At 48.7% G+C, this 21,181-nt stretch overlaps 1 protein-coding gene and 2 pseudogenes across 1 annotated transcript in view; 1 reads left to right on the plus strand and 2 right to left on the minus strand.

The window, feature by feature from the left end:
• The window catches only part of TNFRSF11A (TNF receptor superfamily member 11a), a 49,926-nt gene extending 39,901 nt beyond the window's left edge, over positions 1 to 10,025 (minus strand). Inside the window, exon 1 of the mRNA XM_044244385.1 lies at positions 9,951 to 10,025. Within this exon, the coding sequence (XP_044100320.1) occupies positions 9,951 to 10,025 (75 nt within the window). The remainder of the gene's footprint in view (positions 1 to 9,950) is intronic.
• Positions 10,026 to 11,824: 1,799 nt separating this feature from the next.
• LOC122903560 lies at positions 11,825 to 12,485 on the plus strand (annotated as a pseudogene).
• A 967-nt stretch (positions 12,486 to 13,452) lies between these two features.
• Positions 13,453 to 14,724, minus strand: LOC122902839 (annotated as a pseudogene).
• Between the last annotated feature and the right edge of the window lie 6,457 nt (positions 14,725 to 21,181).

Genomic DNA, 21,181 nt, shown 5'->3' on the forward strand with positions numbered 1-21,181 from the left:
TCTGTGTGTGGCAAGGTCAGAGATCATGTTAAAGACCAAGATCCAGAACTTCCTCATATCCCCAAACACCACACAGGCATCTCCATCCATATAATGAATATTGAGAACCACCTCCCACTACTGGATACAGATGCCATTTATCTTGAGTGGGCGTGAAGGAAGAGTCGGCCCTTACAACACACCGCCCGTGTGCCAGGCACTATGCTGGAGGCTTTCCTTTCTCTCACTTCCTGCGTCCTGAAAGAAGACAGAGTAATCGGCTGAAACAGTTAGGGGTGCAGAAAAGGCCCGTAGCAAAAGCTCAGATTCTTGTTGAACTGACGAATCATTTTTCCCGAAGGACCGCTGTGAGCTCCTAACTTCCCTTTCCAGAAGACACAATCGTTTTCTCCTAGCTCTGGATTAAACTCAAACTTCCAAGCATGGGCTTAGACGAGTTCCACCAATTTGGGGCAAAGTGAGAGCCACCCTGAGGGAAGGCACTTGCAAAACTGAGCTTAGAAATCTCTTCCTGGGGGCGCCTGGGTGGCTCAGTGGGTTAAGCCGCTGCCTTCGGCTCAGGTCATGATCTCAGGGTCCTGGGATCGAGTCCCGCATCGGGCTCTCTGCTCAGCAGGGAGCCTGCTTCCCCCCCCCCTCTCTCTGCCTGCCTCTCCATCTACTTGTGATTTCTCTCTGTCAAATAAATAAATAAAATCTTTAAAAAAAAAAAAAAAGAAATCTCTTCCTGGCCTCAAATTCTCCTTTCTAATAGGGACAGGAGAACATAGATCTGCCCAACCAGCACACAACACAGCTGGCCCGGCCTCAGGCTCGGGAATGGGTGCCCCTGTCCCTTTTCCTGAAGTCCCTCTGCATTCCTGGGGAAGGCAGAGCAAGCGGCCTGTTGCTCACCCCTTCTGCACCAACCGGCCTGTGAGGGCCGCTCTGCACCCTTAGGATAACCACAAGTCAGCGGCACATTCCGATCCTTTGCCCGTCTGCAATTTGACATATATATAGGACCTTAAGGGCCTGGTCACCCGGACCCAACTGAGCCATGTCTGAACTCATCAGAAGGGGGCAATGTTTTGTTTTGTTTTGTTTTAAAGATTTTACTTATTTATTTGAGAGAGAGAGAGAGATCACAAGTAGGCAGAGAGACAGGCAGAGAGTGGGAGGAAGCAGGCTTCCCACTGAGGAAAGAGCCCAATGTGGGGCTCAATCCCAGGACCCTGAGATCCTGACCTGAGCGGAAGGCAGAGGCTTTACCCACTGAGCCACCCAGGCGCCCCGTGGGGGGCAATGTTTTATGATTTCATTTAAAATTTTTTAAACCTTGGAACCATTAGAAATTAAGGGTTAACTTTTAAGACAGATTTCAGGTATGCTCCCACTGAACTCAGCTGTCCCTGTGTCTGGTCCTCCATTGTCAGAGGTCTGGGGTCTGTGTCCAAGTTTCTTGCTACCGGGTGTGGGTAATACAAACCCCACTGGGGACTCCTCCTCTCACGCCAAGGGAAAGCTCAAGACGTGATGGTGACCAGAGGCTAGGTATGGTCTGACTCTCCTGTTTGGAGCTTTTCTCTTACTACTTAGGGCAGTGACTTCTACAACACTGAAAGATGGCTGTTCGGAATAGGAAGGATTCAGAAGCATGCTGCTGTAGAGACATCAAAATCGAAGTCAGGTCATTTGGGCCAAAAGAGGTGTCCCCAGATCCACTGTGATTATAGTAATGCTAAGCCACAGAGAACCTTTAGAAAGATAATAGAGCCGCATTTCACCTGTCTCCCCTCCCCTACCTCATTGGCACAGAACGGGGCAGGTGGCAAGACAGGGACACACTCAGGACGACAGTGAGTGATAGTCTGGTGTCTTCCCGGAGGGGGGAACACAGAGAAGTCAGAGATATCTCTGCACCAGGAAGTGGCAGGGGTGATTCAATATGTCACATTTCTTTTCCACCTGAGTCAGGGATCAACTGGCCAGGGACCCTGGGAGGGGTACTCAGGGCGCTGGTTGAAACTTGACCTGCTTAAAGTCACAGCGTTTTTCTTTTTGCATAACAAGAGTTAACAGAAGAAAGCTCTCCTGAGGGAGCAGCCTGGTTATAGTATTTCCAAAGACACTGGAAAGCTTGCTTCTTGTCCGGCACTCCTGGAGGGTCTTGCTCCGGCCCCCAACAGGTTGTGCAGTCGGCTGCGTGAGCGCTTTCCCTGAGCGGGGGAAGGCCCTGCCTCTGGAGGGGCCGTTAGGAGTTCCAGCTCCGCCACTTACAGGCTGTGCGACCCGGGCCTCCCTGGGCCTCCCTCTCCCCCACTCCTGCCCAAGTGAGGATTAGAGTGAATGCACCAAGCACAGCCTGGCACACAGAAGGGATCCAACAGATGGCAGGTGTTTTTAATATAACCGATCCTACAATGTTAACGTCGAGCTGGCTCAGAATCTTTTTAGGGAATCCCAGGGTTTCCAGCAGGGGTTCTCAAGCTTACTGGTGCCTCAGAATCCCCTGGAGAGACTGTTTGACGGGAGTGCTGAGCCCTGCCTCCAGAAGTTCTGATGCAGTGACATGCGGTAGGGCCTGGGAATGTGCATGTCTAACAAGCTCCCAGGTAGTGGGGATGCTGGACCCAGGGACCACACTGCCCACGGGGTAGCGTCCCAGCTCCTGAGGCTCGTCCACACAGCCCTTCACGACGAGTCAGACCACACTCCCTCCACTGCCACGTCGGCCTGACCCTTTCCTGGTCTCTCTGGCCAGCCCTGGACTCCAGACATCAGGACTGGACTCAGCTTTCCTCTGTCTCCCGTGCCCCTTCCCCTGCTGCCTGCCCTCAGAGACACCCCCACCCGCCAGGACCAGGTCAGGAACTACATGCTCAGTTCTCCAGCCATCCCTCCGCCCTGCCCCGTGCTCCTGGCCATCTACTGGGTTCCTCTTTTGTAGGGATTTAGACCCTTGGCATTGCAAGGAGTGTGGACTGTCCTGTCTCGTCTGCCTTCCCAGATGGGGAGCCTTCGGGTCAAGGGCATGTGGCAGAGGTCTGATGTTTTCCACGGGGTCTTCTGGCCTTCTGTTTGTATGTTTATGCTGTCTGTGAGTTTTTGCCACTAAGTACTAAATCAGGATCCACTGAATTGAAAGGAAAAAAAGCTGACAGAGAGGTTCAAGGAACCAGAATGAATAACTCTGGGCAGAGGGAAGTTGTGGGTAACAATCTTCAACAATGGAAACATTAAAATAAAGAACATTGACCAACTGATCTTTACCCCTCTGAAAGAACAAATTTGAGGAAATGGGGTCAAATTGTGACATATTCGATTTAGGTCTGCTATAGGGAAGTTCCTGATATAGGGAATTACGAACAGGGAGGGGGCTTAGCGAAGGCGGATGTGAAAAATCTCCAGTCTGCTCTAAGATGGAACAGATTCTCGATTACCGGGGAAGTTTTCGACGTGATTCTGCTTTAATATCTTGGGTACAAAGTTGAGAGGAGGGAAGGGCCCTGTATACAGGTTTCTTTTAACTGGACAGGCGTTTGGCAAGTTGTTCATGCTACTTAAAGATACACGCTGTCAAGTTCACTGCTATCCGCATTTCAAAGAGTAACAAATATTTTTTTTAAAAAATCAATACCTTGGGGAAGTGGTTGGTTTTCCAACTCAGGGGTGTCATGGGAACCCATGAGGGCCAACCCTGCGCGGCCAGTAGGATTTATGCACCACCGCAGGCCTCCCTGCCCACTTGCCAGGTTTAACCATCACATTCACGAAAAGTTAAGAGAGTTTTTCTTCCTCATTTTTAATGGAAAGTCTTCAAATTTCTGGTGGCGGGAGGAAGTGGCCCTTGCACTCTCCACAGAGAACAGGAAATGTAATGAGTTATTATTATTCTGATAAACTGGAAGGATAGTTTTTGCAGTCGGTTCTTCCTTCCACTTTGAAACCTGGCAGCTTTCTGACTGTGCTGGTGCCCGCCGGGCCTCCGTGTCACCTGCTCGGCTAGATTTGGGATGGTGGAGGCGAGGCGGAAGGGAGCTGGGTAGAGAGAAAGGGAAACGCTTCTCGTAGGCACCACAATCCACTGGGAAAATGTGTTTTTTCTAAGTGCAAAGGATTTGCTGCGCCCTGGTTCCCAGGTAAATACGGTTTCTATTTAGGAGCAGGGGACATATTCGAGGCCAGTGCAGGAGGACCACAGGTCAGGTCACACCTGCTTTAATGATGGACCCTCTGGGATCCCTGGCCCCTTATCTCTCTCTTGCCTGAGTCTGAGTTTCAGATTCTGCCTACATCCTGAGCTTCTGATTCAAAGACACCTTTAAGTCAGGAAATGGCTCTAAATTCCAGAGCACACTAATTTCCCGTGGATCCCAGTGCCTTGGGGGCTCTCAGCTTGTTTACCTCGCTGGAGGGTGATGAACTTTGTCTCTCCACACAGTAAAATAATCCAAAGCAGCTGGAATTCAATGGCCTAAAATTCATTTCTTGCTAGTTTAGGAAAAAAAAAATCCTTCTTGACTTGAACCTGAGACAGAAGTCTCCTTAATGAGCTGTGAGAAACACAGTTCAAATGGTCAGCTATTTTACTCTGACACCCATCACATCTTTTTTTTTTTTTTTTTTAAGTATTCAGTCCAACCACATCCTTTGCCCCTGTATTGTGGGTGCCTCGCACTGCTCGGCTAGCTCTGAAATTACTCCTGCACTTGGCTTCTCCTTTCTCTTGCCACTACACCGACCTGATTCCAGCCTTCACTGACTCTCCCCCCAAACCAGGGCAGTGGCCTCCTTACTGCCCCCTGGACCCACCCCCGACCCCCTTCCTTGCAACGCACAAATCTGAGCATGACCCTCCCCAGCCTACAGAGCAGCCAGATAAAATCTGAACTATTTTGCTTGCATAGAAGTCTCTCCAGGGCTGGCTCTCTCTCCCTCTCCCCACATGTCCTTGGGAGTCCAGGAGCACGGTCCTTTTTAGAGTTCCCCGAAAACCCTGCACTGTCACATCTCCTGGCATCAGCTGCCCTGGGTCCCCCAGCCCAAATGCTGCCCCCTTGTCCCTCCTTCTGGGCTTTAGATGTATATGACTGGACCATGAGGAAGGAGGAGCTCTTCTCTCAAGCAGGTTAGAGCACTCCTTGTCCTGGGTGCCTGCCACACTTGGAAAATGCTCCCAGTAAACAGGCCTCCTCCACGAATCTCTGTGCGCAGGTCTAGCTGTGCGCCTCCTGGAGAGGGGGTGTGTGGGGGGCTGGCTATGGCCCTGGTCTCTGTCTCCTCCGCCTGTTGCAGAGTGTCCCACATGCCCTAGTAAGTGCTCATTTTGTTGAAATACATGAACACAGATTCGGTGTCACTTCTCACTCTTGGGTCCCCTGTTCTGGATGCAGCAGCCCGCAGACATGAAAGGCTGGGAAGGGGCCAGGCAGAGGAGGGGGCCCAGGCAGCGAATGCAGATGTCAGGTTATCGGCACACATCCCTGAAGCATGTGCTTCAAACTGCTGACGGGTGGGCGGTGGGGTGTGTGTGTGTGTGTGTGTGTGTGTGTGCGCGCGCGCGCTGCTGTGAGAACGGCAGAGGCAGGAACAGCAGCGCCAGCCCGCCCGCCCTTGACTTCGGAGACCGCGGGGAAGCCTGCAGGGGCGCGCGGGCAGGTCGGTCTGGGCGGCAGGAAACAGACGGAGCGCGCCTCTCCGAATGAGGACAGAGATATGGGGCCGTGCGTAATCTCACTCGCCGCCCACTCCGGGCTCAACCTCAAAAGCTCACTGCGAACTTTAGACCGACGAAGTCTTTTGTTTTGCTGAAGCCCACTGTCTCACTCTTGGTTTCTCCCGGCTCCGTGATCTCCGGGCAGAAAACATGAAAGGAGTTTCTAGCGGTGGACCCTGCGGGAAGCCCACCCCACTGCAAGCAGAGAGAAGCACAAAGAGAAAGGGACTGACTTCTGCCGACCAGGTGGAGAGCCTGGCAGTGCCTGCTGCTGGGGGGGGGGCACTCACCTGCTGGGCAGAATGCTCCCCAGACCAGCTCTGGGTGCGCGGACGTGAGGTCAGGTTGCCTTAGGCCCCGTGAGGGGTGCTTCCCTTGCGGGCTAGGGTCGGGATGCTGCCGGGACACGGAGGACTGGCAGTCTGCGGAGGCCACCCGACAGGGCGGGCAGGTGCCCTTGGGAGTGAATCACCTGGAGAGCCAATGACCATCAGGGTGCAGACCCATATCAGCAAAAACAAAACAAAACAAAACAAAAACAAAAACAAAAACCCAAAACCAAACCAAGACAAAACAAAAATGGCCTAGACAACAAACACCACCTCTGGCACCTTAGACACACTGTGTGGGAAAAACAATATTAGTTTTTCTCTGTACTTCAAAATAGGAAATAGGAAAATACAACGGGGGAAATTTTAATACTGACATGGTGATAAAGTTCACGCAGCACCTTCTCAACACAACACTCTCTGCAAAGGAGGCCCTGGTCTGGAACTCCCCTTTTCATGGCCTCATAAAGCACTGATTTATTGACCTTCAAAGATACACCTTTATTGTTTCAGTTTTCCTGGTGTAAGAATTTCTGGTAGATAACTGAAAAAGCAAGCTCATATTTCCTTATCAACACAGAGAATGTGTTTATATTACAGATCTGTCGTGGCGGGGGTGGGGGGTGGGGGGAGTAGTGGGAAGGAAGTAGCAGGCGAGGCATTTGAAATACTGTGTTATCTACAGAATGGACTAAAAGACCACCGATCTACACGTTTGTGGTTCTCCAAAGTATTAACCTATAGCCAAGTCTTCTCTCTAGGACAGGAGGGGGCAGGAGGACAGCGAGCAGGTGCCTCTCCAAAGCCTACAGCTCCCCTCTAGGGGATTTCCTCCGTGGGGTCTCCCCACAGGCTTTTCCAGGGCCCTGTGGCTTCTCTGTCTCTGATGACTCTACCTTACCACCTCAGCAAAGGCCATATGAAAGCTAGCTCAGAAACTGTAGGTGTTTAATGTCTTGTCTGTTGTGGGTTTTCATGATTAAGTGCTTTGTAGTATTTATAAAATCATTTAAAAAAATGAGTTTTTTGTTTTTGGTTTTTTAAGATTCCTTTAAGCCTGAACCACTCACACCACCCTCTTGACTAGAAAGCTTCCTTTCCCCAACAGCTTCTTGGCTTCAATCCCTCTCTGGCCCTTGATTCCCTGTCCATGCTGTCAAGATTACTCAGGAAAAACCCCTTCCTCCAGAAGTCCACCCTGATTGCTCTAGCTGTACTGGTTCCCTCCTGCTCTCCGCACCCACGCTGCACTTCCTTGATCACATGCTGCCTTATTATTATTACAGGTTCATTTGTCTAGTCCTCTGACTAGACAGTGGCCTGTGAACGCTGTTGTCTCCATCCTGTTTCTCATGAGCCTGGAGTCACAAGCCATAAACCTTTGTCGGCCTGGGTCTGAATGGGTCTGCCCTTAGGTCTGAGATAACTGGGGACAAAAACCGGCTTCGTCTAATCAGTGACCTTAGCGAAAACAGCAGCGAGCTTCTCTGTGGGTTAAGCCTCTGCCTTCAGCTCAGGTCATGATCCCAGGGTCCTGGGATTGAGCCCCGCATCAGGCTCTCCACTCAGCAGGGAGCCTGCTTCCTCCTCTCTCTCTGCCTGCCTCTCTGCCTTCTTGTGATCTCTGTCAAATAAACAAAATTAATCTTTAAAAATAAATAAAGGGCAAAACTTTCAGCCTTCCAGGGACATTTCTATCTACCATAATGTCGATGAAACGAAATAGTTTCATTCAAAAAAAGTCGTAGATAAAGCACTTTCTAGAAATCAGGTTTGCCAGCAATTTTATAGAAAGCAATATCCCTTGCCTCTCACTCAGCGTTCTTCAAGCCGTGCCCAGGGTGTGGTGGCTAATGCCAGTGGACTGCCGATGCCATTCCCTTTTTTGAACACGTAGAATAGGTTGGCCCAAGAAGCAGTCATGAAACACGCAGAGAGCCACACGCTGCGAGAACACACCACGTTACCATCTGTGGATCATAACCGCCACGGTTCCAACACCTGGCTCCACCTTGCAGAACGGAAGGATTCCCACTGGCGACACTGGGCACAAACTCCTATCATTCGATTGGAATTGTCGAAGTATCATTGGTTTCCTGTTTAGGGGTGATTCAAAACTGCACCGAATTCGAGTGGCCAAAAGGGAAAGGGAGGGGAAACAGCACTTGTTGAAAGCTATCTCCGAAAAATAGATTTGTTTTGGTAGCATCAGCGGCTCATATCAGACCTACCGCGTTGAATGAATAGATGTTATGTGCATAGTTTTTGCAATAGCAGCGTGAGATGCGTTTTTGAAACTGCAGACTGAGTAGGTTTTTCTCAGGTAGCTAACTGTTTAAATGAGGCAGCACCCTGTCCAACCTGTCCGGCACTTCATTAAGCAACACCTGACATGCTTAAAATGAAAAAATTCCATTAGGCTTTTCCGCCTTCTTTTTCTTCAATCATTCTAAGAGACCCATACCCATAGGAGTGGAATAGAATGCACCTTCCAGAGAGTTCTCTGCTGGAGCCTACCTCACATTCCTATTACTTTTGTCAAGACTTCAAATCCCAAGCCAGCTTCCCCCCACCCCAAACACACGGAGTTCTGGGCCCTTCTGCCTCAATCTGACAGTAACAGGGAAGGGAAATCTGAAACTGCTGAAAACCAAGAAAACCACCACCATTTACTCTTCCCTCTGAGGAACTTCCAAGTATACAAGGTTTTTATAGCATTTGCGGTGCTGGGGTTGCTGCTCTGTAGCTCTCCTCCAGGAGGACAGAAAACCAGGAACCAGTTTATTTATTGGCAACGGTACTGAGTGATGTGGTCACGAAACTTCTTTCTGAAAACCAGGCGGCAACAAGGATCTGAGGGGAGGTTCATCTCCTGGCACGTCGCCCTCTTCATGCCAAAGCCAAGCAGCCCTCCCAAGGGCAAGGGCTGATGGCCCGGAATGGGGGGGCGGAGCCCCGGGAACATCCCGGGCTGGGGAGCGCCAGCGAGGACGAGCCCCGCGCCGCTGGGCTTGCCTGCGTCCCAGCCCCAGCCTGAGCCGAGCTCGCGCACAACAGTGCGCAGTTCGGGCTCCCCCCGCCCCCAGAGCCTGAAGCACCCCATGGGCCTTGGTTCCTCCAACAGCCAACAGTGTTCTGTCCTAAAGTCATCAAAGTTGTCTCCAAGGACAAGTGATTCTAGGGTTATTCCGGGCCAGAGGCTGAGCTGGTGGACCTGAAGCTGTCGGGGGTGGGGGGTGGGGGGAGACATAAAAAACAGGATGGGGGCATAAAAAGGAAATCTTCTGTCGGCTTTCCCGCAGAAACTGCCAAATTCGGTTTCACCGCGCGCTCCAGACATCCCCATGAGGCGACTGGCCTTGCTCTCTCGGTCTTCGGATGACCAGGGAAACTGAGGCGGGGAGAGAGTGCGAAGCCGGGTGGAGGGCCCGGCCTAGCGCTCCCGCGGGGCTCGGACCCGCCCGGAAGCACAGGCTGGACACGGGAGCGCTCGGCCAAGGCGGGCACGTCCGCGGCTCCGAACTTTCCCGCTCGCTGACTGCGTGCGCGGGGGACGCCCCGCAGCGGCCTGGGAACCTGGATAACTGACCTCAAAGCCCGCCGCGCAGTGGACGTTCGGAAGCCCGTGTCCGGGTGCTGGGGTCCCGCGACCCCGGGTTCTGCCCCCAACACCCCTCCACTCGCTCTCCCGTCGCTCCACCGTCCAAGCCGCGGAGCCCCTTTCCGCCGCCTCCCGCGTCTCCGCCCGGGTCCCAGGACGCCTCGCAGCCCCGGCGTCCGGGTCCCTCCCGGCTCCCAAGGAGGCGTCGCGCGCCGGCCTCGGTGCGCAGGGAGCGGGAGCGGGACTCGGAGTCGGGGCGGGGCCGGAGCGAGAGTGGGAACGGGAGCTGCAGCGGCAGCGGCAGCGGCCTCGGCCTCCTTACCTGCAGCGGGCCGAGCAGCGCGCAGACGGTGAGCAGCGCGGGCAGCGGGCGGCGCCGCCGGGCGCGCGGGGCCATGGCGCGGTGGGCGGGCGGGCGCCGCGCTCTGCGGCCTCTGCGGCCCGGGCTGCGCCGCTGCCTGGGACCTGGGGGTCGGCCCGCCCCGCCGCCGCCCCGCCCCGCCCCGCCCCGCCCCGCCCCGCCACCTGTCCCCGCCCGCCCGCGCGGCGCCCCCTCCGGCGGGAGTCCGGGCCGCGCCCGCCAGGTGGTGCCCGAGCGCAGGGCGAGTGCGCGGGCGGACCCCGGCGGCTGGGAGGTGAGGGTGGCGGGGACGATCGGAGGGTTGGCCGCCCCGCCGCCCGCACCCCCTGCGGCATCGCCCGGAGCTTCCACGCCGCGGCTCTTCATGCCGCCGGTGGCCGCAGGGGCTGGCCTGGCCTGCGCCGTCGTCCGCGCTCGCGGGCACGGGCCAGTCTGCGCCCAGACCTCCGGGGCGGGCTTCCCGGGGACGGAGGGCAGCGGCGGCCGCCTGGAGCCCTCGCGCTCGGCCCTGGTAGACCGGGCCTCCCCGGCGAGGGTGGATGCCCCACCACCACCCCGGAATTAACCAGAAGAGGCTCGACCTTCGGTGGGGATTTCGTGGACGGCTGCGCAAAGGTCACCGCGGTAGACCGTCCCGCACGCTTCCTACCAGTCTCCTTCAGAGTTTCCCGGCCCGCGGCTGGTTTTTCTTGCCTCGCCTCCAGGATCTTTCTCCGGGGTGCCAGCCGCCACCCTGTTCCTGCCCCCGCTAAGACACCCTCCTTGCCGCGTCCCTCTCCAGGTCTAGAAGCAGCCACTGCTCGGGGCGCTGCACCTGTTCTCATCACCTGCTTGTCCTTGCTTGGGAGGGCATCTTCCCTCACACGGCGCTGGACACGCACACACACCCGCTGCTTTGAATAGATAACTTTTTTTTTCTTTATCCAATTTTGAATAGATAACTTTTTGATCGAAAATACTTGTCCGGTGTCCACAGAAATACTTGTCCGGTGTTCTATAGTTCTTGAGAACTCTCCACTTGCCTTACTTCTGGCTCAGCGCATGGTGTAGCCTAGTGATCTTCCGCCGCTGTTAGGTCAGGTGGGGGTTTTCAACGTCAATTAGGTCAAATTGCTTGAAATATCATTTTCTACTTGTTCTGAGAAAACTGGAAATTTACAATAACTGTGGGTTTATTTCTTTTTCCCTTTCGGTTCTCAACCTCCCCGCCCCCCCTCGTTTTTAAAGCTCAGACTATAGGCATAAACATCTCGAATTATTACGTCTTCTTGATGAAATGACTTTTCATCATTATTATAGGTCCTCCTTGACCCATGATAAAACTTTGGGTTCTGAGGTGCCTGGGTGGCTCAGTTGGTTAAGCATCTGCCTTCCCTCAGGTCATGATCCCAGCCAGGGTCCTGGAATTGAGCCCAGCCTGGGTCCTCCCTGCTCAGTGGGGAGCCTGCTTCTCCCTCTGCTCCCCACTTGTGTGCTCTTCTCTCAAATAAATAAATAAAAATCTTAAAAAAAAACTTTCAGTTCTGAAGTCTACTTTCATATTAGTTACATAGCCACTTCACCTTTCTTATGAATAGCATTTACATGGGACATATCATCCTTTTTTTAAACATTTAAAATAGAAACTTAAAGGAAACATCAGCCTTTTCTGCCCATGGATGCTGGCGAGTAAGCATCGAAAAGTCTCCCCTCCAATGTCAGGCCTAAGTCAGAGTCTCCCAAAGAGCCTGAAGAGCTGTGGAAACTCTTCATGAGAGCTCTGAGCTTTGAAACAATTGACAAGAGTCGGAGGAGCTATTTTGAACACCGGCGGAAAGCTCAGGGACTGTGTGGTAATGAGAGACCCAAACACCAAGCAGAACAGAGACTTTGGGCTGTTTGTCGGGTTTGCCACTGTGAAGGAGGGAAATGCAGCCATGAATGCAAGGCCACATAAGGGGAATGATCTCAAGAGAAGATTCTTGAAGACCTGGTGCCCACTTAACTGTAAAAAAAGATTTTTGTGGGTGGCATAAAGAAGGCACTGAAGAGCGTTATCTGAGAGATTGTTTTGAACAGCGTGACAACATTGAAGTGATTGAAATCATGACTGACTGAGGCAGTGGCAACGAGAGAGGCTTTGCTCTGTTAATACTTGGTGACCATGACTCTGTAGATAAGACTGTCATTCAAAAAGACCACACTGTGAATGGCCACAACTGGGAAGTAAGGGTAGCCCTAGCTAACTAAGCTCGTGCTTCATCCAGCCAAAGAGGTGGAAGTGGTTCTGGAGACTTTGGTGGTGGCCGTGGAGGTGGTTTTGGTGGAAAAGACCACTTTGGCCATGGAGGGAACTTCAGTGGGCATGGTGGCTTTGGTGGCAGTTGTGGTGGTGGCAGGTATGGTGGCGCGGGAATGGCTATGGATTTGTTAGTGTTGGAAGCAGTTTTGGAAGTGGCGGAAGTTAGAATGAGTTTGGCAATGACAACAATCAATCTTCACATTTGGGGCCCTTGAAAGGAGGAAATTGTGGAGGCAGAATGTGCCTCTGGCATCTACGGTGGTGGAAGCTGATCCTTTGCCAAACCACGAAACCCAAGGTGGCTGTGGTGGTTCCCGCAGCAGTGGTAGCTAATGGCAGTGGCAGACAGTTTTCATTCCTGCGAGGAAGCAAAGCTGAGCAGGAGAGGAGAGCCAGAGAAGCGACGTGGAAACCACTTGCACCAGATCTGTGAACTCAGCCAAGCACAGTGGTAGTGGGGCCGAGTTGCTACAAAGAAGACATGTTTCAGACATTACTCACGTGTATGGGCAAAAAGCTTGAGGACCGTATTTGTAATTGTCTAACAGGTTATTTTAGTTTCTATCCTGTGGAAAATGTAAAGCATTCCAAAAAAGGTCTTTAGGTTTTTGTTTGTTTTTTCACCCATGCTGTTGATTGCTAAATGTAATTGTCTAATCATGACACTGAATAAATGTGTTTTTTTAAAAAAATGTGCTGTGTAAAATTAGTCTACTTGAAGTCATCTTGGTAAACTACCCCAATAGGGTGAAGCTAGAATTCCTTCAGGGAGATGCCAGGTTCCATTTGAAATTTACTTGCAAACTGCTTGGGCACAGAAGCCATTGTCTCCACAGACTTTGGTGTTGTTGAACTGACAGTTAATGTGTTGTGACCTGGAGTTCACCATTAAAAGGGTCACCTAAGGAAAGTCATGGAGTTTATTTGGTTATTTGGCTAGTATGATTGTTGGCACATGCTATGCAATATATCTAAATTGAATTATGGTATCAGATAAGGTTATAGATGGGATTAAAGCTTAAGTATCATTCATTGTGTGTAATCAATAAGTGATTTAATAGCCTCTTGATAATAATAAAAAATCACTTTTGTTGACAAGTTAAGGCCACAATGGACAGCTTCACAGAACAATGGAAACAGGACAGTCCCAAGACAAGAGAGTGCAAAATTTCAGCAGACAGGTTAGTACTCTTCACCTTCGTCCTCTCCCTGAGTACTACCCACTCCATCCTCCTCATAATCCTTCTCAAGGGCAGCCATGTCCTCATGGACCTCAGAAAAATTTCTTCTGCCATGCCCTCATCCACATACCCGTCAACAAAGGCGAGATTGCCATACATCAGATCAACCTTGTGGTCCAGGCAAGCCCAGTCCTCAGCAATGGCTGTGGTGTTGCCCAGCAGGCACGAAGCTCACTGTACTTTAGCCAGATCTCCACCAGGTACTACAGTGGGAGGCTGGAAATTAATGGCAACTTGGAAGCCAGTAGGACGCTAGTCCACAGACTGGATGGCACACTTGGTCTTGATGGTGGCAGTGGCAACACTGACATCTTTGGGAATCTTGTCGCCATGACACAACAGGCAGCAAGTCATGTGTGTGCCACAGCAGGGGGCACATTTCCCCATCTGGTTGGCTGGCTCAGAGCAAGCATCTGTGGTTTCTGCTACAGTTAGCTATTCTTGGTAGGCTTTCTCAGCAGACATAACAGGGACACATGTAGCCGGAGAGAAGTAAATGTGGCAATAAAGGCACCAGGATGGTCAAATCAACAAATCTGAGAGCAGCGGTGATGGAGGACACAATTTGACCCATCAGCTTACTTAGATTAGTGCAGGTTGGGCATTCAGTATTGAGGTTTCTACGATAGATGTTGTAGATGGGCTCGTAGATGGGCTCGATTGTGCCCATGAAGGCACAGTCAGAGCGCTCCAGGGTGGGGTGGGGAGTGAGGATGGAGTTGTGGGGCTCAACTACAGCTGTGAAAGCCCGGGGGCTGGGTAAACGGAGAACTCCAGCTTGGACTCCTCTCCATAACTGACAGGTTCCATCAACAGGGAATTGAACCTAGAACCAGTACTACTACGAAAGCTGTGGGAAAACAAGAAACCCTGAAAATCTGTGCCCTGGTTTGAATTTGGTCCAAGGTGAGGTCAATGATCTCCTTGCCAATCGTGTAGTGCCTAGGGCCATAGTTATTGGTAGCATCTTTCTTGCCTGGGATGAGCTACTCAGGGTGGAAGAGCTCGTGGTAGGTGCTGGTACAAACTTCATCAATGATGGTGGGCTTCGGGTCTACAAACACTGCCCTACCAACACCTGTCTCAATGAAAGAGTCATCTCCTCCCCCAGTGGTGTCACTTGGCATCTGGCCATCAGGTTGGACACCTGTTCCAGGCAATGGAGTTCCCAGTAGTCATTGCCCATCTGCACACCAGCCAGGCCACCACAGATAGAGATGCCTGATACTTGTAGGGCTCTGCAGGGCGGGAGAAGGCAAGGGGAGGGTGACAAGGACCTCTCACTGACAGACTACCAGGGATTCCAGAGGAGAAACGGTGAGATGCAGGCCAGCCTGGAGGGCCCCAATATATCACCCTCCCTCCCTACCATGCTTTCAGCCAAGTGGCCAGAGGGTGGACACTGGACCTCACGCAAGCCTCTGCAGCCCCACCTCTGAGACCCTGGGACGCTGGCCCCACATGGTTGTCTTGGCCTGAAGGTGTAAGATGCTGCTTGGGGAGTTCAAAGGTTCAAAGCAAACTCCTCTGAAGGAGCCAGAACTAGGAAGGGGAGGGGATATCCTGGGGCACAGAAGGGCCAGTGGGACGAGGACAAGGATGGAGACGGCTATTGGGAGGTTCAGAAAGGTGAAGCATCTGCCCTGTCGTCAGTGGGTTTCAGGGGTGTGTCAGGTAGGCAAAGCCCAGGTGAGTAGAGGCACCAGGTATAGAAAATCATGGGCCGAGTCTCGGAAGTGCAGACCCTCTAGCTCCGTCATGTCCCTGGGCCCTGGACCCTCTATTTCAATTTATATCTATGTAAAGTGACAGCATATAATTGGGTCTTGCTTTTTAATGTTATCCATTTTGACAGGCTCTATCTTATGAGTTTTCAGATCATTCACATTTAATGTGACTATATAGATGGTGAAATTTGAGTCTACTATCTTGCTATTTGTTTTCTGTTTGTTCCGTCTTTGTTCCAATGTTCTCATCTTCTTTTGGGCTCTTAGGATTCCATTTTGTCTTCACTGTTCGCTTACTTTATATACCTGCTTATTTTTTTTAGCTCTGGATTTACAACATGCATCTGTAACTTGTCACAGTCCCCCTTCAGATACAATTCTGTCCCCTGACGTATAGTGTAAGGACTGTAGAGCAGCACACTTCCATTTCCCCTTCCCAGCTTTGTGCTCCTGTAGTCAGACCCCTTGTTTTGCGTTGTAACTCCCGACTGTGCAGCCTGCCCAGCTACTTCGGGGCTTTTGGAAAGCGCTCTGACAGTGTTGCCTTTAAAAAAAATTAGAAGTGAAGGGGCTCCTGGGTGGCTCAGTGGGTTTAGCCTCTGCCTTTAGCTCGGGTCATGATCTCAGGGTCCTGGGATCGAGCCCCGCATTGGGCTCTGCTCAGTGGGGAGCCTGCTTCCCGCACCCCCCCACCTGACTCTCTGCCTACTTGTGATCTATCTCTCTAAAAAAAAAAAAAATTAAAAACAAATAAAAAATTAGAAGTGCAAATATCCTCTAAAAAAGCAATTCCATGTCTTGGACTCTAATATATCAAGACATAAAGAGAGATATACAAGGATGCCTATTTACCTTAGCATTTTTGTAAAACCAAAAAAACCCCCAAAAAACAAAAAAAAGAGGAAAATGTGAGTGTTCTTGGAGAAATGGTAGAAAAAATTCTAGTCCCTTGTAGTTTAGAGTATAATGCAGCTGGTTTCGGAAAGATGTCTATCATATACTAAGTAAAAGAAGCAAGTTACAGAGTAATATCCTATGTTTGTAAACAATTATAAACATGATTTTATCCATAGATGTAAAGGAAGTTTCTAGAAAGACAATAATAATAGCAAACACTAATAGCATACTTAAGCATGCAAGTTCATTTAATCCTTGCCACAGCCTTGTAAGGAATATTATTATTATTAGTCCCATTTTACAGATGAGGAAGCTGAGGCACAGAGTGGTTAACAACTTGCCTTAGGGTTACTTGCCAATGTGGCAGAACTGGGATCCAAACCCTGGTTATCTGGCTCTCGAGTGTTATTCTGACTCACGAGGCACCAATTTTTAGTATCAGGTGAGCTGATGAAGAGAAAGGAGAAAATAACACCTTTATTTAGTTATGTGGACTACTGTTGTCTGGAATATGGAGAAAGGCTTTCTAGAAAAAGTTAATGGTGTGAAAGCCAGCAGAGATTAGGATTTTGCTACAAGGAACTGACTCGTGGAGAGGGTACTTTCATTGTGGCACTTCATGAGAAATACCAAGGCTTATTCCTGGCACATTTCCAACATTACCCCCTTCTTTTCTCAAAAAAGATTAAAGGACTTAAACTTCTGCTTGGAAAGCCCCAGAGGTAAGTGTACTGGTTTTGGAAGCACTTTGAACAATAGAATGCCCATGTTAACACATTAAACCTACTAGCAAAAAAAAGAGCTTAATTTTAACAAAACAAAATTACTCTTTGGCGACTCTATTTCTATATTCACAGAACTATCACTCACATAATTCAAATATTTTATAAATCTTAATGTAGAATACCATTTGTTAACAAAATCCACTAAAACGGACGTGAGGATGCCCTCTTTCCTATAAAAACAACATTATTATTAGGAACATGAAAGTTATTTCAATACTGTTTTTTTCTCTTAAGTGAAGGACATACATATTACAGTCAGGTTGTTCATCGTTCACAGAAACTAGTTTAAATGTTACTTATGATTTTAAAAACCCCACATTTACCAGCACATGTACAATTAAATTTTGGTTATATGTAATAAATAAAAATACATTTTAGGTAAAAGATATTTTACTATAAAGTTAAACGTTTCTGATTTTAAAAAGTAATCAGCTGACAATGAATTGTGCTTACTTGTACTAAGGAAAAATAAAGTACATTATGCAAATACAGGAATCATAGGTTTATATGAAAACTCTTCTATATGGATAGTGTGCATCTCACCCTGGAAATCCCCACCACTTCCCACTTCTGCAAGAACTCTTCAGTTTTCAGAATCAAAAAGGTAACGTAAAAATGTAGCTATCATTTTTGTTTCTAGTGGATGGCTTTTAAGTCTTATATTACAGTTTAATGTAATATTTTAATCTTAATGTAACATTTTAATCTTCATTTAAGCAGCAGCACAAAGACATGATCTTCTTAAAAGGATCTTCAAAAAATCCTTATTTTTTGACATGGTGACATCAAATAGTTACTGTTACTGTGGTAAGGAGCTAAGGAGAATACATTTAAAAAGCAAAGTTATTGGGGCGCCTGGGTGGCTCAGTGGGTTAAGCCGCTGCCTTCGGCTCAGGTCATGATCTCAGGGTCCTGGGATTGAGTCTCGTATCAGGCTTTCTGCTCGGCAGAGAGCCTGCTTCCCTTCTCTCTCTGCCTGCCTGTCTACTTGTGATCTCTCTCTGCAAATAAATAAATAAAATCTTAAAAAATATATATATAAAAAAGTGAAGTTATTAAATAAGTGTAGGGCTTTACAAATCTTTCTTGCAGTGAAAACTTACTAATAAACACAAATGTTTTCCTTACTTACCCTGTTATGCTCTGTTCTTCTTCTCATCTTGCCCATAAAACACTTTTTAAACAAAAGTAAGGCATTGATAAATGAGTGTTGATTCAGAGATAAATTAAGGCACAATACTATCCGTAACGATAACCGAACAGAACACGAGAATTTATGAGAAATTTTGAAATTTTGAACTGTATACATGGAAACCTATCTTGCTTGCTTTGGTAGACAAGAATTTTTTTTTAAGTTCTATGGATTTGGTATTCAAAATAAATGCATTTCTGAACTGAACTATAAAACTAGTAGTTATCACTACTGTTTGGATATTTTGCTATAGATAAAATGGTTTCAAGTGAAACAGAGAGAGAATTTCTATTTCCTCTACTTCCCTTCTTCTTAACCCTACTTTAATGATTCGAGGGACAAAGCAGCTGTATGTCCCTTACATATGAACACAAGGACAGGTATTCTCCTATATGCCGTTGGCCACTTCTCCTTTCAGACTGGTCAGGTTCAGACTGGCTGTAATAGACAACTCATGCTTCAGTCTAGATGGAGACAGAACGGTTTCTTTTCAGCAATACTTTTATGGAAGTAGATCATATATCAAGTGTACAGCGTGGCCAATTATCATGAAATGAAGATGTACGCGGAGCCAGCACCCAAATCATGAGGTAGAACAGAACCCCCAAAGCCCCTTTAATCATTACCCCCTCATCTTTCTTGATAGATTTAATTAGAATACCAGTGATTCATTTTGTCTGCTTTAGGGCTTTATATAAATGGAGTCTGCACTGTAGTATTATCTTGTGCATAATTTTCTAAAAGATTTTATTTATTTATTTGACAGAGAGCGATCACAAGTAGGCAGAGAGGCAGGCAGAGAGAGAGAGAGAGGTGGAAGCAGGCTCCCTGCTGAACAGAGAGCCCGATATGGGACTCGATCCCAGGACGCTGGGATCATGACCTAAACCAAAGGCAGAGGCTTTAACCCAGAGCCACCTAGGCGCCCCTTGTGCATAGTTTTTGCTCATGTTTGTGGGAGTCATCATCACTGCGGTTTCCGTTGTATGGATATATCCCTTTTCAGTTGTCATTCTACTGGTGAAGGATATTTGGGTTATTTCTCATGTTGGTGGAATTAGGTTGCTGATATTTAGTTTAAGAGTTTTCATATCGAAGAGATTGGCCCATCATTATCCTTTTTGAATTGGGTCAATTTATGGTGTCAGGATGTTGGTGGGCAAGACTGTGAAATATATGGAAAAACTCTGAAAGGACGTGTAAGAATGCCTTTATTTTCTTCTTAAATATTTGGTAGAACTCACTGAAAAAGCCATATGGGCATTGGGGTTTCTTTGTGGCATAGCTTAAAGTGACAAGGTTAGTTTCTTTAATAGATCTAGAGCTACTGAGATTTTGTTTCTTCTTGTGTTGGGTTTTTAAAGCTTTTGTTTTTTTAAAGAAGTCTCCATGCCCAACATGTAACTTGAACCCACAACCTTGAGATCAAGAGTCACATGTTCTACTGACTGAGCCGGCCAGGTGCCCCTTTGTGTTGGTAACAGGAATATGTGCTTCCATCCTAACTTTTTAATTTTATTGGTATGTAGGGTCACTTTCCTTTTGCTTGAATAATTTCTTATGGTTTTTCATTCGGTGTGGGTCTGCTGATAAAAAATTATGTTTTGGGGGGTATGTGTGTGTGTGTGCAAGTGTTGTCTAAAAATATCTTAGTTTGGGATGCCTGCGTGGCTCAGTGGGTTAAGCCGCTGCCTTTGGCTCAGGTCATGATCCCAGAGTCCTGGGATCGAGTCCCACATTGGGCTCCTTGCTCGGCAGGGAGCCTGCTTCTCTCTCCGCCTCTGCCTGCCTCTCTGCCTGCTTGTGTGCGCGCTCTCTCTCTCCTTCTCTCTGACAAATAAATAAATAAAATATTTAAAAAAAAAATCTTAGTTCAACCTTCATTGTAAAAGATATTTTTGCAGAGTATAGAATTCTAGGGTAGCTGTTATTTTCTTTCAGCATTTTATTTATTTATTTAATTTTCTTTTTAAGTCGGCTTCGCACCCAATGTGATCGCGACCCAGAGATCAAGAGTCGCGTGTGCCGCCCACTGGGCCAAGCAGGTGCCCCTTCTTTCAGCTTTTTAAAAACATCATTCTTTTGTTTCTATTGGTAAGTAAACTACCAGTCTTATAATTGCTGCTTTTCAGATTTTCTCTCTGTATTTGGTTTTCAGCAGGTTTACTGTGACATATGTAGACTTAGTTTTCTTGGAATCTGTTCTGGTTTGTGGTTCGTTGACCGTCGTGATGGCTCATCAGTTTGAGAGGATTCTTGGCCATTTTGCTTTTCAAATAATATTTCTACCCATTCTTTCTTTTCTCCTTCATATGACTTTTACCCTCTTTTCTGTATTTTGCATTTAAGAAAAAAAATCTGTGCCGCTTCCCATTTCCGGTTCTGCACACAAGGAGTTGCCACTCTGTCCTAACCACAAGTAAAAGGCCAGACACACTGAAAAATCAACACATCTTCTCAAAATCCATAAGTGAAGTGAGGTCACAGGGCACACTGCTGCCCCCCAAGTTAGAAACTGACAGGCAAATACAGAGAATCCCAAGTTACCAGCTCAGAAACTCATGAGCGGAAATCGCCCTGGGAACAAGTGCTGGGCAGGAAAACCCCAACGGCAGTTGATGAATTGCTGGAGCCTCAGAGGGGGCAGGTCTGAGCGAAGAACTCTAGGAGGACCCAATTGTAGAGGGCTCCCCCTACTTTTGTAAGTTTTACCTTCAGGAGCTCAGCCAGGTTCTCACGGTAAATATCCTAGAAATCTCCTGTGCTTCTGGCAGAGGGAGAGGAAAAGGAACCACTCTGAACTGGTTTTTCCCGAACAAGGCCTGCCCTCAGGGGAAACTAGTTAAACCAGAGCCAAACCTGATGGGTCTTATCAGAGCTGAACTAATCTGGTGAAGGGGGTTATCAAATTCCAGCCTACTCTCACCCACCTGCCTCACTAAGTGGGGGAAGAAAAACTGAGAAATGCTTGTTAAGTTCACAGTCCAGGGGCAGAAGCTCGCTAAAGGCTGAGGCCTTAATCGTATGCTTAATCGTAGAGGCATGGAATACTGGCTGCCTCCCGCACAC

Source organism: Neovison vison, chromosome 3, assembly GCF_020171115.1.
Source record: "Neovison vison isolate M4711 chromosome 3, ASM_NN_V1, whole genome shotgun sequence".
Classification (NCBI taxonomy): Eukaryota; Metazoa; Chordata; class Mammalia; order Carnivora; family Mustelidae; genus Neogale; species Neogale vison.